The sequence below is a fragment of the Cyprinus carpio genome, chromosome A5, assembly GCF_018340385.1.
Source record: "Cyprinus carpio isolate SPL01 chromosome A5, ASM1834038v1, whole genome shotgun sequence".
In the NCBI taxonomy this organism is placed as follows: Eukaryota; Metazoa; Chordata; class Actinopteri; order Cypriniformes; family Cyprinidae; genus Cyprinus; species Cyprinus carpio.
In genome coordinates, this window is record NC_056576.1 from 36,703,874 (window position 1) to 36,718,449 (window position 14,576).

The following is a 14,576-nucleotide window of genomic DNA, read 5'->3' on the forward strand; positions in this document are numbered from 1 at the left end:
TAGCCTAAATGTTGAAATTAACAATGTTGTAGAAGTGCAGTTTAGTAATAGTAAATGTTAAATAATGTAGTTAAATAGTTTAATAAATAGAATATTATTGTAAAGTGTTACAGATTTTTTTATACACCAATTCAGACGTCTCGCGAGTTCAGTGTTGGAAAGGTCAGGTGTTTAAACCATTCATTAAATTGAATCGGTTCAAAGGAATCATTAGTTCGCGAATCAGACGTGTACGGCACACGTTGTGTAATTATCTCGGCAGTTTAGGATATCGCACAAGATTTGACAACACAGAAAACATTTCATCACTGGATATTTTTTTTTTTTTTTTTTCGACACCATCGTGTCAATTGATTTTGATTAATATGCCCGAGGGAGAGAGCAAGACAGCGCTCGTGTTGTTTGAAGACGGTGAAGGTGAGCGAGCGCGCGCGCCGGGGCCCTCTCTCGCTAGCTCGCTCGCTCTCTCTCTCTCTCTCTCTCTCTCTCTCTCTCTCTCATATATGCGCCCTGTTAAACTGACAGGACTTAAAAACACATGCAAATGATAAACTTTCACTCTATGATGGTTAAGCTGTGCAATTAATCCGCGAATCACATTCGTCATAGGCCGGGGGGCAGCTGGCCCGTACGGTTAATGAATAACGGATCAACTACGACAGCCTACATCGCACATCCTGCGATGTGACTGTCGTGGATTCGTACATCGCGATATCGATGCTTAAATGACACATCGTGCAGCCCTAGCATACAGTGATATGGCGAGACACAGAGGAGACCGTTGACAAAGAAATTATTGAATAAAGTCGTTATTTTTGTTTTCTTCTCTTACAAAAAGTGTTCTTGTCGATTCATATAACCCAGATTGCACGTCTGATGACAGATGGAGTATTCTGATGATGACTTTCATACCTTTTATGGACTTTGACACTGTTATTTATTTGACAGTCTATGGGACAGTCACAGGTCTCCCTGTTTTCATCCTAAATATCTTAAATTGTGTTCCGAAGGAGAACGAAGCTTTTAATTGATATATCAATATAACAAAAACTTAACTTTTAATTAGTAATATGCATTGTTAAGAACTTCATTTGGACAACTATAAAAATGATTTTCTCAATATTTCGATTTTTTTGCTCCCTCAGATTCCTGATTTTCAAATAGTTGTATCTCAGCCAAATATTGTCCTCCTAACAAACCACACATCAATGGAGAGATTATTTATTCAGCTTTCAATCTAAATCTAATATATATATATATATAAAATTACCAACTCCAAACTTTTTAATAATATAATATAATATAATATAATATAATATAATATAATATAATATAATATAATATAATATCATAATTCTTTGTTTCTGTTTTTTTTATTTTCATGAATTTGATTGCAAATTCACGTATTTATTCTTCACCTAGTACAATTTTTCTATTTTGCTGTCTATTATACCTGGTTTATTTCCATTAACTTTACAACTGAGTGATGTTGTTGAATGAAGGTGCTGTTATCTTCACTCACTCTGTGGTGATGTGGGCGAGCAGCTGCATGGAGGTGTAACCGTCCTGCAGAAAGCTCTCCTCGTAACGCTCCATCTTAATGGCCCTGAGCCAATCAGCCACTGTCCCACAGGACGCGGGCGTCAGAGGGGAGCGCTGGTCTAACAGAGGGTGAGAGGGTCTGAGGAGCAACAGAGAGACGAGTGTTAAAGCCCATGTAACTGTCTGCCTGTAGAAAGACTGCCGGAGAGAAGAAGACACTGACAGCTTTCCCTCGAGAAGATACTGAGTCATACTGAGTTTTGATTGACAGGCTGACAGGCCAACATGCTGAGAGGGGCGGGGCAAGACTAGCATACAAGAGGCCATACTGAGTGTACGAGAGCCAAGCTAACGAAGTGATGGACACAGTGAAATGCAACTAAACCTTAAACAGGATCTGCTATGCCCTTGATTGACAAGCATTGTTGGGTGAATGCATTGCTGGAATCACATGTGACAAGGTTTGGACTATTCTACTATTCTACAGTAATTTCGTTACTGTCTAACATTGATTTTTTGGGGTTGACACAGTTACATTAAACCAACATCGATTGTAAATCAAGACCTCAATGGGCAATTTGATGCATGCTTTGCATAGAATTTTTTTTTAAAAAAAATTTAGATTTATTTGCTTGGTCTTTGTGGGTTTTCTTTGTCATAACTGGAATAATAAGTGATATAGTGCTGTGATGGATATTAAACGTACCCTGCCCCCTCCTGCGCGGTGATTTTAAGCGAGGCAGGGTTGCGAATGAGCTTGTCGAGTGCTGAGACGATGTTGGAAAAGCGTGGCCGCGCTGTCCGCTCCTTCTGCCAGCAGTCCAACATCAGCTGGTGCAGGTGAGTGGGACAGTCGGGAGGCGGCGGCAACCGGTAATCCTGCTCAATGGCATTAATCACCTGATTGGGTAACAAGAGATCATGTTTTACTAATTCTCCTAAAAATGCATGTATAATGTCAATATTAGCACTTTAAAAATGTTAGCTTCATTCTGAGTCGGCTGGTAAGATTCCAAAGCTGCATTTATTTGATCAAAAATACAGTAAAAACAGTAATATTGTGAAATATTATTAGAATTTGAAAGAACTGTATTTACAGATTTTCCTGAAAATGCCTGTATAATGTCAGTATTAGCACTTTATAGCTTCATATTAGCTTTATTCTGAGAAGGCTTAGAATATTTTTTTGAAAATATGTCTCTTCTGCTTACCAAAGCTGCATTTATTTGATCAAAAATTCAGTAAAAAGTAATACTGTGAAATATTATTAGAATTTAAATTAGCTGTTTTCTATGTGAATATCTGTTCAAATGTAATTTATTTCTGTGATCAAAGCTGTATTTTCAGCATCATTACGCCAGTCTTCAGTGTCACATGATCTTCAGAAATCATTCTAATATGCCACTCAAGAAACATTTCTGATTATCATCAGTGTTGAAAACAATATTTTTGTGAAAACCGTGATGCATTTTTTCCAGGACTGTTTGACGAATAGAAAATAATACTATTCATTTGAAACTTTTGTAAAATTAAAAAAGTCTTTACTGTCACTTTTGATCAATGCAACTTTGCGGAGCAAAAGTATTAATTTCTTCAACAACAACAACAACAAAACAATTTTATTGACAGCACACTTTTGAACTATAGTGTAACGCAAAGCAATGTATGCAACTGTCCATAACAAAAATGGACCACTTGTACTGGACAAGATTTCTACTGTATCTCTGATTTAATTAAAAGTTAAAATTAATGCAAAACAAAGTGCAATCACAATAAAATGTCAAACATGCAAACACCTACATCCTGGTTGCTCATGTCCCAGTACGGCCGCTCTCCGAACGACATCACTTCCCACATGACGATGCCGTAACTCCACACATCTGATGCAGAGGTGAATTTACGGAAAGCAATCGCCTCGGGTGCCGTCCAACGGATCGGAATCTTTCCACCCTAAAAAAAGCATTTCAGGATAAATCATGACGCTTGCATTGCTAGACATGCTCGGTTGAATTTTTCCCCCTATGATATTGAGTTCATGTGAAGTACTTCTCATTGCGTACCAGTGAGCTGGTGTACGTGGGATCGGACGAATTCTCCTGCAGGAATCTCGACAGGCCGAAGTCGGACACCTTGCAGACCAGGTTACTGTTCACAAGAATGTTCCGTGCGGCAAGATCACGATGCACGTAGCTCATTTCCGAGAGATATTTCATCCCCGACGCGATGCCACGCAGCATCCCGACTAACTGTATCGGAGTGAACTGGCCGTCGTTGAGCTGGAGAGAAAGAAAGATCCGTGTCAGAAGGTCCTCGTGCACGAGAGCCTGTGAGATCAAACGTGTACACTCACTCTCAGGAAGGAGTCCAGAGCTCCGTTCTCCATGAACTCGGTGAGGATCATGACCGGGGTGCTGGCTGTTATTATGCCTTCCAGGTGGATGATGTTGGGGTGCTGGAACTGGCCCATGATTGAGGCCTCGGACAGAAAGTCCCGCCTTTGCTTGTCTGTGTATCCACCCTTAAGGGTCTTAATAGCAACATAGTTCTCCTTCTTCCCTGGGATCCTCAGCCGTCCACGACAAACTTCTCCAAACTCGCCTGAGAATGGCAAAACAAGGGACTCAGCTTTAATTAACCAAATAATTTTTTAGTCCTAATAAGTTGTGACTGTAATAAGCCATGAGTAACAAGACAAGACTTTTTTTTGGGTTGCTTTTCTGAAATCTCATAGCTATTTTAAACTTGTTTAATAATTGATGCAATTTGCAACATAAGATCATATACCTGATCAGATGAATGTGTAATATGGCACATTTGATTTGAACTACATTTATTGTAATATCAGTAAGGTAGTAAGACACTGTACAGATCTTAAATTAAATAATGTCAAGATATGAGACTCATAATCCACTGTAAATTACGTGGTGTTTATTGCGTGTTATAAATAATCATACTTATAAAAGATATAACCACAAATAATTTATTGTTATGACTGTTATTATAATTTATGATATGAAACAACATATTATACATTTATTTTTATAATGCATTATGCATTCATTTTAATGCCTTAAGAATATCCTTATAATGTGTTATAAAACACTGAAGCAACTCTGTAAGTCTTACCTGCTCCAATAACCTCCTCGATTTTGACACACGAGACATCAATCTCCTTAGCAAACTCTCTCACGGCCTCATTAGGGTCTTCGTAAGTGAATGGATCGATGTAAACTTTCATTCCTTAGAGGGAAAAATGTCAGTTACTGCATTAATCACAAAACCCACAGCTTAACCAGAATGCATAATTACAGTAAGATGTTGTGTGTGCGTTTCTGCGCTCACCGTGACCCATGAGATACTGGCCATTTTTGTCACTCATTTCTGCATCTTTGAAATGACTTTGCTTCCTGTTAACAGAAAATGGATAGCTGATGTCAATGTCTGCTGCACGATCTAAACTTCTTTCAATGCCAAACACTGGTGATGAACATCACACAATGTGTGCAAGAACAGTGTAACATGCACATACAAAAATAAAACACATTTTAGCTTTCCAGATATCAATGGCAATTTTCAGGATTAGGGAAAAACCCATGACAGAGGCTTTAAGCTATTAGTCATTTCACAGCTGAGTGAGTTTTCGTTTGAGTTAACGTGTCACGCTCTTCTGTTCAATTAGTCTGTCTCCACATCCCAAATCACCAATTGCTGCTAAAGTGCTGGTTTGATGCTAGTCTAGCAGGTTTACCGTGTTGTTGGCCACTTGACAAGGACTTTTTGGCTGACTGACAATTGGAAGTCTTGCTAGTTAAGCTAGTTATTATTGGAGAACCAGCACACCAGCATCCATTTCTTTTTTGGCTTTACACCTCCAGGTTTAATGGGAGAAATGCCAAACCCAATGTACTGCTCTTGGGTCTCGCTAAGGATGGGAGATACCACTTATTTTGTTTTTGATACGATACCGAGCCAGTATCGGCAATATCGATACTGATACTGATACAGATACTGATACTGATAATGATACGATACCGATACTTTTAAAGGGCAGTATTGGCAATATCAATACTGATACCAATACAATACCGATACTTTTAAAGACCAGTATTGGTGATATCAATACCGATACCAATGCGATACCAATACTTTTAAAGGCCAGTATCGGCGATATCGAGACCGATATAATACAATACGATGCTTCTGAACTAAACTTTTAAATAATTACATTTATTAAATTATTTAATTTCTAAGAGTAAAATGGGTAATGATAACCACATAACTATATTTGAAATGCATTTTAACATTCAATATGCCTTAATTGCAACTTATTATGTTATATTTTTGCTTACACGTGGCTAAAATATGTTTACTGTAGAAATTTACAAATACTATACGGTCACTTTAGTAAAACCATGGTTCATTTTCATAAGGGACTGCCAGTGACCGACTGTTGCACGCATAAAATGCAACCTTTTTATTTTGAAATGTAATATCACAAATATTGCTACAGTTTAAATTTGTTTATTGTGAAATAACTCAAACGTCTGTTTTTTTCTGTCCTCATTGGTCTGGGCTGCCATTCCCAAAAGCATCAATGGTTTCTTATTATACTTTTGGAAAATGCAGCCCTGTTTGAATGAGTGAACACTCTCTGTGATTGATTGGTTCAGTCTTGCATCATTTGCGTGTGTTCAGATGAGCAGGAAAATAGTTCTATCCTACACTATTATTCGCTAACACAGGTTATTCATCCAATTCAATGCATATTGCACTCATGAATTTTTTGTTCAATAAACAAAATCACTGGTAAAAAACACACCTTAGTATCAATATTTTTTATTTGACTATCGATACTTTCGATACTCACATCAGTATATATTGATACTTCAGGATCGATACGCCCATCCCTAGGTCTCACTTGTGTTGTATAGTTATTAAAAACTGCAATAATATTTTCTTCATGAATCATATTCATTCCATTCATTCATACATCATTGGTACTTTATAGCTTAACTAGAAAGGCATCACAAACATACGTCCAAGGTAAAAAAAACCATAGTTTGAAATGCCCGGTTTTATTATTTTAAGGTTACAAAAATGTTTCTTACAACATTCTATTAACTTTGTTTTCACCCAAGATAAAATGTTCTTCGAATGCTTATTTTTAATATTCTGAGAAAGTTTTCTCACACCATTCTGAAAACGTTAAAGTACAAATAAAATAATAAGGACGTTCAGAGAATGTTGATCTCAGAGAACATATACCAAATATTAATAAAGTTATAAGAATGTTCCATAAACATTACTTTAAGAACATTTTAACATAACTTTTAAAAAACGTTACATTTGTGTGAACGTCCCCTGTTCCCTATTGACCGCATGAAAAACTGTGAAAAAGCTTCATAAAAAAATGGCTGATTATTTAAGAAAATGTTCATTCTAAAAGCATTTGATTCAATAGTAAAATGCATTACCTAATAATTGTGAGGATTGTGTTGTTAGCTTAGCCACATGCTAATGACAAATTGCATCAATTGGGACTCAGGTTTTCTTTAAACTTTGTGTGCAATCTGTATTTTTTTAGCAAGGGTGGAAAAATCCTTGACACTGGAAGCTTGTTGAGTCATGCCTGGTTTGGGCACAGTGTGCTTGCATTGTTTCATGTTTGTTTTTGTCCTGTGTTGTCATATTACTCTGAGCAAAGAATGAACTGAATGCACACAAAATCCCTTTCTCCACCCCATTCTTCCTCTTCCTGTGTCTTTTCTTGTGTCTCCGTTTCTTACCTCAGGCTCTGATGCCTTATTCAGACTGTCTCATAGTGTATTATACTCTAACGCCGTCTTAAATTACTCAGGCTGTTCAAGCCCGTTCTCCTTGTTATTCTTGTTATTTTCTCCTCTCCCTTTTCACTGAATGTCCTTCTGGTTCCTTCTTTGTGTTTTGGACTTGTGGACACTTGCTTATGACCCCAAACTGTGTTCAGAGAACCTCATTGGTTTGTGACTTCAGGTTAAAAGGAGAAGGGAGACTTCAGTGGGGTTTTTTATATTAAGGCATTTTAAGAGAAACATTTAAAACAAATGTTAATATTTTACATGACTGAGAACATCAGAGCTTTGAAATAGCAATACATTTTTTCTCCCTGATTTCCCAGGACTAAAATAGCCGCATTTGTTCCACCCACTGCTGATGGCAGGTCTGGACCGGAGGATCCCAGTGTGTGTGTGTGTGTGAGAGAGAGAGATTGATTGATTGTAGGGACTCTCCGTTTAACTGGGTGTGAAAGTTTATATGTGTAATGTGTGCAAATGTGAACAATATACGTAAACCATTAAACAGGGACGCTCCTGTAATCTTAGCTGTGCATACGTGGCCATACATGCATCCCATTTATCAGCAATCTGAGTTTGTGTGTCCACTGGAGTGTAAGAATGTAAAAAAGTTTGTTCATTGTGTGAGTATACTTGCCCTTAAAGAAGTGTGTGTGTGTGTGTGTGTGTGTGTGTGTGTGTGTGTGTGTGTGTGTGTGTGTGTGCGCTACCCCAGGGTCATGACTATTGTTCTGCTGATTTGGCCTGTGGAGACTGGGGTGGGAAAACTGTATCCTGTCTCCACTTCCCCATTCTGCTCTCTTCTCTCTCTCTCTCTCTCTCTCTCTCTCTCTCTCTCTCTCAATTCCCACGAATTCATGTAGCTGAAATAACTGTTAGGACAGCCTGATCACTTTTTTATTTAAAAAAAATAAATAATTATATATATATATATATATATATATATTAATATATTATATTTTCAATCAAATGTTTATTGCAGTTATAGTTTTATTTATTTTATTTGTATTATTTTTATTACAGAAAATTATTTTTAATCTTTAATTAGTCTTTTAATTAAGTAATTTTGTATCATTAATATACTATTATAGTTTTTCATATTTTTTTAATTTTTTTTTTTATTTTTTCTTATTTATTTTAATAAAATTTTAATTAAGTAATCAAGTTTCATTAATATTTTTGTTTTATATTATTTTTATTTTTTTTTTTTTTTTTTTTTATTTTTTTTTTTTTTATTTTTTGTTATATTATTTTACATTTTATTTTTATATTTTATGGTTTGAGTTAGAGAGTTTTATTAGATTTTAGTTTTAGTTTATTTAACTGTAGTTATTTCAGTACTTTACAAAAATGAGAAATGTTGCCTTGGCAGCTAGCTAAAATAAATGTATAATAATAATAATATGTTGGAGTTCTTTTATATGTTGTTTTTATTTCATTAAATGTTACATTTATTTCAAGTAATAAAATTGTTGTTGTTGTTTTGTTTTGGTGGGGGGGGGGTAGTTTTAGTTAACAATAACAACACTGGTCATTCATGCAAAAATAATGACTATTTCCAAACAGGTTTCCCAAACTCATGCATTACTCAATAAAACAGGTAATGCTAAAATCATACTATTAATTGAGCCAGATGACATAATAAATGTTTGAATGCAATGATGTGAAAGTGTCACAAAGTCAGTGTTCAAGTCATTAACCTACAAAGAGCTTACTTACAGCTGCCTCTCATTAACCCAGAATAAGACAAAGTATCTCAACACTGAAAACAGCACATTTAACTATAGTAAAATGTGTTCGACAGTGCTGAGATTTCCAGTTTAGTTTTAGTGGTTGCTGAAAAATAAAAATAGGCCAGATTTTAATAAGCAAACATGCAGTGGACAGGGGACGTGTGAATGACAGCTGTTCGATTCTGTGGAAATCTACTGAGCTTTCCACACAGGCCCAATTATAACAACCTCACACTCTCTTTTTCTTGTTGGTCTCTTGTTGTACCTTATACAGTAGATCGCAGCAGCAATGACGGTGATGAGCAGCAGCATGCCCATGGCTATAAGGATCCCGGTAACAAGCAGCGGAGACGAGGAATCATCTCTGGGGAAACAGAGAGAGGCACACAGCCAGAGTGAGAGAGAAATGGGTTAAAAACAGAAATACAATCTCAAAAAAAAAAAAATTGCTTCGATCTACACAAAGAGGGGAAAAAAATCAATAAAACGCCTTCTCAAACAAGACTCTAGGGAACAAAAAGTTAGGCACTAATAAATTAGCACAACACTGAGCTGATGCCTCCGACTAGAACTTCTCTTACCGTCAGGAAGGGTCCGAAAGACGACAGCCTGACCGAAGCTGCCGTAGCCGGACAAGGTGCGAGCGCGGACCTGAACCTCGTACTGCGTCGCCCTGCGCAAATCACTCAACACCACCTCGTTGAGATTGCTCTCCATATAATGACAGGAGTTCTCCTCAGAGCCGCGCTCCTGTCAAAGGAACACACACCAACATCTTCCATTAAAATCATTTCGTAGGGAGAGTTCATAAAAATAGAGGAGAGAGCAGAGAAAACAGAGGTTTAAAACAATATGAGAAATCACATTATTCTGAGCAAATGCTGTGTGCTCTTTGAAACCAATCTTGAGTGCAAGTAAAAGACGTGAAGAGTGTAAGTAAAAGTACTAACATGAAATTGCATTATGGTTTACATTTTTATTAAAATGCAATTAGCTCAACTTGAGAGTGCTTTCTGACCCACTTCAGTACATCTTTATATGCAAATTTCATAATTACTGCTATTGTCTTTGCAGTGACAAGCATTTGTGGTAAACTAAAATATCCTTTAATGCCATTTCTATTGAAACTTGCATTTAAATATGTTTGCTGTAATAAAGACATTGCAATTTAGTTCATTTAAAATATATTCACTTTAAATGTTATATCGAATAACACACTAGAGTTAAAACAATAATCAAGTATTTTGCATGTGCTTTAGTGTGTTAGTCAACATATCAAAATACGTGTACTTCTTAAAAGCACCACAAAAATATTAAAACAATGATTTAAAATGTAATATAATTTGACACTTTTTAAAGATTTTCAGATTTTGATATAGAATAAAAATATTAAAACAATGATTTATATTTTTATATATATATATAGAGAGAGAGAGAGAGAGAGAGAGAGAGAGAGAGAGAGAGAGATAAAGAATATAGTTTTTTTTTAAAATACTTGAAATGCACTACAAGTGCACATTCAATTCAATTAAGTGCACTTCAAGTATAGCGTAGTATAGACTAGTATAGTGTAGTAGTTTTCTTCTCAGAGTAGCATTTGTGGTCAAATAAAATATTCTTTAATGTTATTCTAATTGAAACTTGCATGTCCTGTATTCAAATATATTTGTATTTACATATTTGTAATGAAGCTGCTATTAAGCACATATAGACCTGGTTTCACAGACAGGGCTTAGACTGGATTAGGCTATAGTTCAATTACGACATTTAAGTAATTTTTATAAATGTGCCTTAGGAAAAAAACATTACTGGTGTGCATTTTGAGACAAAATAAAGGCACTGATATATTTTAAAAGGCAAGTTTCTTTCAGTTGAAACAGCTCAGATTTAGATTTTAGTCTGGGACTAGGCTTAATAAGCCTTGTCTGTTAAACCGGGGGTTAAAATATATTAACTTTAAATGTAGCATCAAACACATTATGGCTAAAATTATAATTAAGTGTTGTCAACACATCAAAATAAGTGCAGGACAAAACGTTATCAAAACATGATAATTTCAAATGCACTTTAAAATAAAAAATTTAATTTAGCATAATTTCAAAGTGAAGTCTGCTTAAGTGTGTTAAAAAAAACAGCCATGAAAGTGTCTATCTTTAAGTATGCTTAAGTGGCCCTTAATTTCATTAATGCTGCAGTTTATAAAAAATATCCTTCTAAGAATTAAAGTTCACTACAAGTGCACATCGAATACAATTCGCACCTGTAGTATGGTGTAGTGTGGTATAGTGTAGTAGGACTAGTACAGTGTAGTAGTTTACCTTCTCACAGTAGCGCAGCTGGTACTGGAGGATCCTGTAGTGTGACTGGGTCGGTGTGTTCCAGTGCAGCGTCAGGCTGGATTCTGTGGCTGCGATGTGCCTTAAACCAGACACCAGTACAGGAACTACACACACACACACACACACACAATTAACACACTCAACTAAAACAACACCTTTCAATCATGTGCACCTTCGCTGTGTCTCTGTGTCTCACCGTTGGGGCTGGTGGTGATGTTGATGTTCTCCCCCGCGGGCCCCTGCTGACTCAGAGGAGAGACCCCGTTGAGGGCCATCACGGTGAAGCTGTAGGTGGTGTGAGGTCGGAGACCCCAAATGCTCACGCGCCGGCCCTGGATCCCAGTCTGGGACGGCCGGTAAATCACACCGTCCCCGCATGGCGCACAGGGGCCCCCGGAGCACATTCGACACTCCACACTGTAGGTGAGGTCCGATCGGCCCCCGCTGTCTAACGGTTCGTTCCATTCCAGCGTGAGAGAGGTGTCATTGACCTGGGGAACAGGGCTGCGCGGGGACGAGGGCGGACCTGGACAGGACAACAAACACAGGACGTTTGATTCATCTGCATGACACGTCTGTAATACCCAGAATGCAACATAAAAACCAATGAGCACAAGGAAATGAAAAGAGGAGGGAAAGCAGACGGGGTTAAAGGAAGACAGAGAGAGTGGAGTTTAACCCTGTAAAGCCTGACATTTGAAATCAGTCCGAAAAAAAAAAAAAAAACTACTTTTTTGAAAAGAAAATGTTTATTTGCATATGTTTTTTTTTTAAGCATCATATTTGATACATCAGGCTCATTATGGCTCATATAGTATGATATGCTGAGAATATGGAGCTCATACGCAAGGAGGACAGTACACCTAAGTTTTATGCTTTTGTGGATAATGTGTTATAGTGTGAATTCTTGTGGAGCTGATGATATTTATATGGCCAAAAAGTAAGATGAAATTCTGATAGCTTATAAAGTAAATCAGTGAGATCATTAGAACAATAAGCAGACTTCAATAAAGCGCATATAAATATGAGTTGTCACTTATCGTATAAAATGATATTTAAATGCTTAGTTTTATGATCAAAGCTGTAGTTTCTATTATGGAGACGAAACATATAATGCAATGCACGACAGCGATGATTGAGAGATGAACAAATAGCCGAGGATCACATCTGATATCATGATTTTTCTAAACAATTATGTCTGGATAATCAATCTTGCTTTAGTCCATGAATGTTAATCTTAACAATATGAAATTAATTATTGTGCAGTAAAAAGACAAGAAAAAATGCTGTTTCTTGTTAAAAAAGCTCGATTAGATGACAGAAGGCATTCTAGTAGATTGTGTGCAACAGGCTTTTCAGCAAAGTTCTGATCATGTTGATCATTTAAACAGCAGTCTTCGTAGGGTTAAGGGACGGGAGGATTTTAAGCTGTACGCACGTGTGCAGGGTGTATCTGGACTGTCGGCAGGGGCCCGGTAAAAACCAGGGCGACACACACACGAGGCGGATCCCGTCTCTCCTGTGTGACTGGAGTCAGGACACACTGAACACGGGCCAGGACCGGATCCCATCTTAAAATGACCCACCGGACACGCTGGACAGAGAGAATGAGACAGAGATACATGAAACATGTTGTTTTTAAATCAGGAAGGGAAAGCACACACAGATACACACTCACCAAAGCTGCACTCATTTGATCAAAAATACAGCAAAAACAGCAATATTGAAAAATGTTATCATAATTTAAAAAAAGTTGTTTTCTATGTGAATATATACTAAACTGTAATTTATTTCTGTGATGTGCAGCTGTATTTTCAGCATCATTACTCCAGTCTTCAGTGTCACATGATCTTCAGAAATCATTCTAATATGATGATTTACTGCTTAAGAAACATTTCTGATTATTATCAATGTTGAAACCAGCTGTGCTGCTTCAACCATTATTTTTGTTATTCTTTGATGAATAGAAAGCTCAAAAGAACAGCACCGATTTGAAATAGAAATTTTTTGTAACATTATAAATGTCTTTATTATCAATTCAATGCATCCTTGCTGAATAAATGCATTAAGTTATTTAAAAAATCTCAAACTTTAACCCACTAATTTCCACATTACTATTCTGGTTTGCTAGCTAAACCAGCATTAACCAGCATTAACCAGTCTGGACCACCGTAGTCTTTTCAGTCCAACAGAGAAACACAGGTTGTGTGGGAATGAGCTCTGTGTTATCATGTATTAAACAAACACACTTTCCCATCAAATAAACCCACACACACACTCTTTCCGTCTTAAGCACAAACCTCATTTGTCCTTTTGCATCAACATTTAAACAATCATTTAGACAACAAATCCAAACATGTGCCGGTGTCTATTTCAGTTGATGCTGGTTTGATTCAGGCTTGAAACCGCTTCTGAATCTCTGTGTGGTAAAGTCCGGTCTATGATATATGAAATATGATCATGCTCTTCTGCATGTTTAGCCACTCAATCACTTAATTACAGTCTCACGACTGACACAAACACACACTTTCTGCAGAAAAACCCACACGCATTCAGGTCGCCCAATAAACTTTAGTAGCTGACGTGACATGTACTCACAACACACACACACACACACACACACACACACACACACACACACACACACACACACACACACACTCACACACACGTATGAAGGAGCAATGCAGAGTCTCTTGAGACAGGAACAGACGAGTTTGCCTGACCAGTTCATTTCATAATCAGTTCTCCACAACCCTCGTATTGATGGAAACACATCTGGATTTGATTAGCATCAGTTTCAAAACGTGTTCTGAATTATCCTCCTAGTTAAAGCAGCTTTACACTGGTTTGTGTGTGTGTGTGTGTGTGTGCGCGCTGATTTGCTGCTCGAGAAACATTTCTGATTATTATCAATGTTGAAAACAGTTGTGCTGCTCAATATTTTTATGCATTTTTTCAGGATTCTTTGATGAATTGAAAGTTCAAAAGAACTTTAGAAAAAAAAAAAAAAAATTATTTGAAAAGTAACATGTCTTTACTGTCACTTCTCATCGATTTAATAATAAATTTATTAATAAAAAGCTAATTTCTCTTTTTCAAAAAAAGAAATAAATAAATAAAATTGT

The 14,576-nt window shown here is 36.8% G+C and overlaps 1 protein-coding gene across 2 annotated transcripts in view; it reads right to left on the bottom strand.

Annotated features, from left to right (window-relative positions):
• LOC109049675 (ephrin type-B receptor 4a-like) overlaps positions 1 to 14,576 on the bottom strand; it is a 41,736-nt gene that overhangs the window by 1,842 nt on the left and 25,318 nt on the right. Inside the window, exons 5-16 of one of the 2 annotated variants that reach the window (XM_042757114.1) lie at positions 12,887 to 13,042; positions 11,645 to 11,974; positions 11,428 to 11,552; positions 9,691 to 9,859; positions 9,375 to 9,471; positions 4,885 to 4,949; positions 4,669 to 4,782; positions 3,893 to 4,140; positions 3,603 to 3,818; positions 3,343 to 3,492; positions 2,249 to 2,442; positions 1,523 to 1,681 (exon numbers count right to left, since the gene is read on the bottom strand). In XM_042757114.1, coding sequence (XP_042613048.1) covers positions 1,523 to 1,681; positions 2,249 to 2,442; positions 3,343 to 3,492; positions 3,603 to 3,818; positions 3,893 to 4,140; positions 4,669 to 4,782; positions 4,885 to 4,949; positions 9,375 to 9,471; positions 9,691 to 9,859; positions 11,428 to 11,552; positions 11,645 to 11,974; positions 12,887 to 13,042 — 2,023 coding nt within the window. The remainder of the gene's footprint in view (positions 1 to 1,522; positions 1,682 to 2,248; positions 2,443 to 3,342; positions 3,493 to 3,602; positions 3,819 to 3,892; positions 4,141 to 4,668; positions 4,783 to 4,884; positions 4,950 to 9,374; positions 9,472 to 9,690; positions 9,860 to 11,427; positions 11,553 to 11,644; positions 11,975 to 12,886; positions 13,043 to 14,576) is intronic. The other variant, XM_042757115.1, reaches the window with a different exon arrangement.